General features: G+C 33.6%; 1 protein-coding gene across 3 annotated transcripts in view; it reads left to right on the top strand.

Moving 5' to 3' along the window:
* The window catches only part of LOC128605387 (KH domain-containing RNA-binding protein QKI-like), a 77,154-nt gene extending 75,389 nt beyond the window's left edge, over nt 1-1,765 (top strand). For all 3 annotated transcript variants that reach the window (XM_053620780.1, XM_053620779.1, XM_053620781.1), the window contains exon 7: nt 1-1,765. This exon is cut by the window's left edge. Coding sequence is in view for 1 of the 3 variants with exons in the window: in XM_053620781.1 (XP_053476756.1) it covers nt 1-75 (75 nt within the window). In the remaining 2 variants the exon portion in view is untranslated.
* The last annotated feature ends 274 nt before the right edge of the window (nt 1,766-2,039 follow it).

Raw genomic sequence — 2,039 nt, 5'->3', positions numbered from 1 at the left:
GTGGCAACTAAAGTTCGAAGGCACGATATGCGGGTCCATCCTTACCAAAGGGTAGTGACCACAGACAGAGGTTAGTTTAGCTCATATGCTTTTGTGTTCATGATTTGATTTGTAGTCACTTCCTTTTGGTTCTGATCTGTTATATCCAGCTTCACTACAGGCAGAAATGGGCGTTTTTAATGTTAAACCCAAACACAGCACTTGGATTTGCGAAAATTATGTGATCAACTTCATTCCATTATTTTGATGACCTTGTGACCTTGACATGATGTTGATGACAAATAATGGACCGGTTTTGTTTTGAAATTTCTTTAGGTGCCATTCAAAATCCCAGAACCTCATCAAGGTTTACTATTTATGCTTATTTATATTGCAGACCCTAGTTCAAAATTGCAAAACATTACTGACATTTACATAATAAACTTCCCAATAATGTTTCGATTTTCCTTAAGTCCTTATATAACCATCATTACAAGAAAAAAATCAAAGTTGCAGACGTCAGCACTCGTTTTTAATTCATTCTTCATCTTCTGTAACGGCTTTATCCTGGTCACGGAAGAACACTGGGTGCTAGGTGCGAATCCATCCTGGACGGCATGCACACACTCGTTCACATACACTTTCACACCTGGGGGTAATTTAGTGTAGCCACTGGCATGTTTCTGGGAAACAGGAAGAAACCAGAGAACCCAGAGGAAAGCCACAGAAACACAAGGAGAGCATGAAACTCCTGAAACTCAGTAACCAGAGTTCAGGATCCATATTTTGTTTGGTTTTTTAATAGAAAATCAAATGATCACGCGATAGTTGGTTAAATTGTTTGATGGATTAGTTCCACATATTCTTTGAAGTAATGGAGCAAATAGAAACCATATAAACAGAAAATTGGGTGTAATGATTATGAGCAATGGGAAGTATTAGTGAAAAATATGCATAATTTGATTTCACAGGCCAAACTCTGGAATTCAGTCCAACAGAGCAACAGACCCTCAAAATGGCTATATCGTATTATCAGTGTCTGGTTATAGTTTTGCTTTATGCACTTGTAGTCTGATTGAAATTTCGGGTCATGTGGTACTTCTGCTTGACTGAATGAGAAGGAAGATTATTATTATAATTATTATTAAGTGCCATTTTAAGCTTGATGCCCTTTACCAGCTGCAACTACAGATGGCAAGCGTGAAAAAAAATGTCTCTATATTTTTTACTCCTTTTTTTCATTATTATTATTTACCATGTATTTCTCATATCCTTTTTGTTTTATACTGATAAAGTTTTATATTATGGTACTACTGCTTTCCAGAAAATATACTTTTGAGAACCCATTTGCACAGAACTTCCGATTTACCAATCTGTGCATTTTTACTGGATTGCCAGTCTTCAGAGGTCTCACTTTTTTTCTTTTTTCTTTTTTTTTTTTAGCTTAGTTACTTTTTTTTATTTCAAACTGTTGGTATTTGCCTCATTTGATACAGAGATGCTATGTGGCACAACTATTATTTTGCACTGAACAAGTCAGAAGCATTCATCTCTTCTGTTCAGCAAAGAACAGACGTTGAAAAAAGTGAAAACTACATCAAACCTCAGATGACAGAACTGAAAAGAGTACTGAATACAGGTGTGATCGAAGCTGCATAGTCTTAAGGTTGACCACTGTTGTGTGGACAGAAATGTCAGAGTATAGATGCATTTATGGGGAAAAAAATATTCCACTTGATACTTTTTTTTATGTTTTACTGTAAGCATCATTTTATTTTATTTTTTGTTGTTGAAAAGAAAATAGTATTTACTTGTTGCTTCTTAATATATATATATATATATATATATATATATATATATATATATATATTAAAAAATATAAATATATATATAAATATAAAGCAGGAATGTATATGAAATGTCAATTTAATTGCAATTTGCAAAGAAATAGCAGTGATATTATAGAGGGCTATTTGTAGGAAAGGCAAATATGCATAATAGTTGCTTTATATAGTACCACCTTAGAGATTTTCCTATATTTTTGGATATATGTTAGGGCT

Source organism: Ictalurus furcatus, chromosome 3 (assembly GCF_023375685.1).
Source record: "Ictalurus furcatus strain D&B chromosome 3, Billie_1.0, whole genome shotgun sequence".
Classification (NCBI taxonomy): Eukaryota; Metazoa; Chordata; class Actinopteri; order Siluriformes; family Ictaluridae; genus Ictalurus; species Ictalurus furcatus.
Note: the sequence above shows the minus strand (reverse complement) of the source record. Positions and strands in the feature narration are given on the sequence as shown.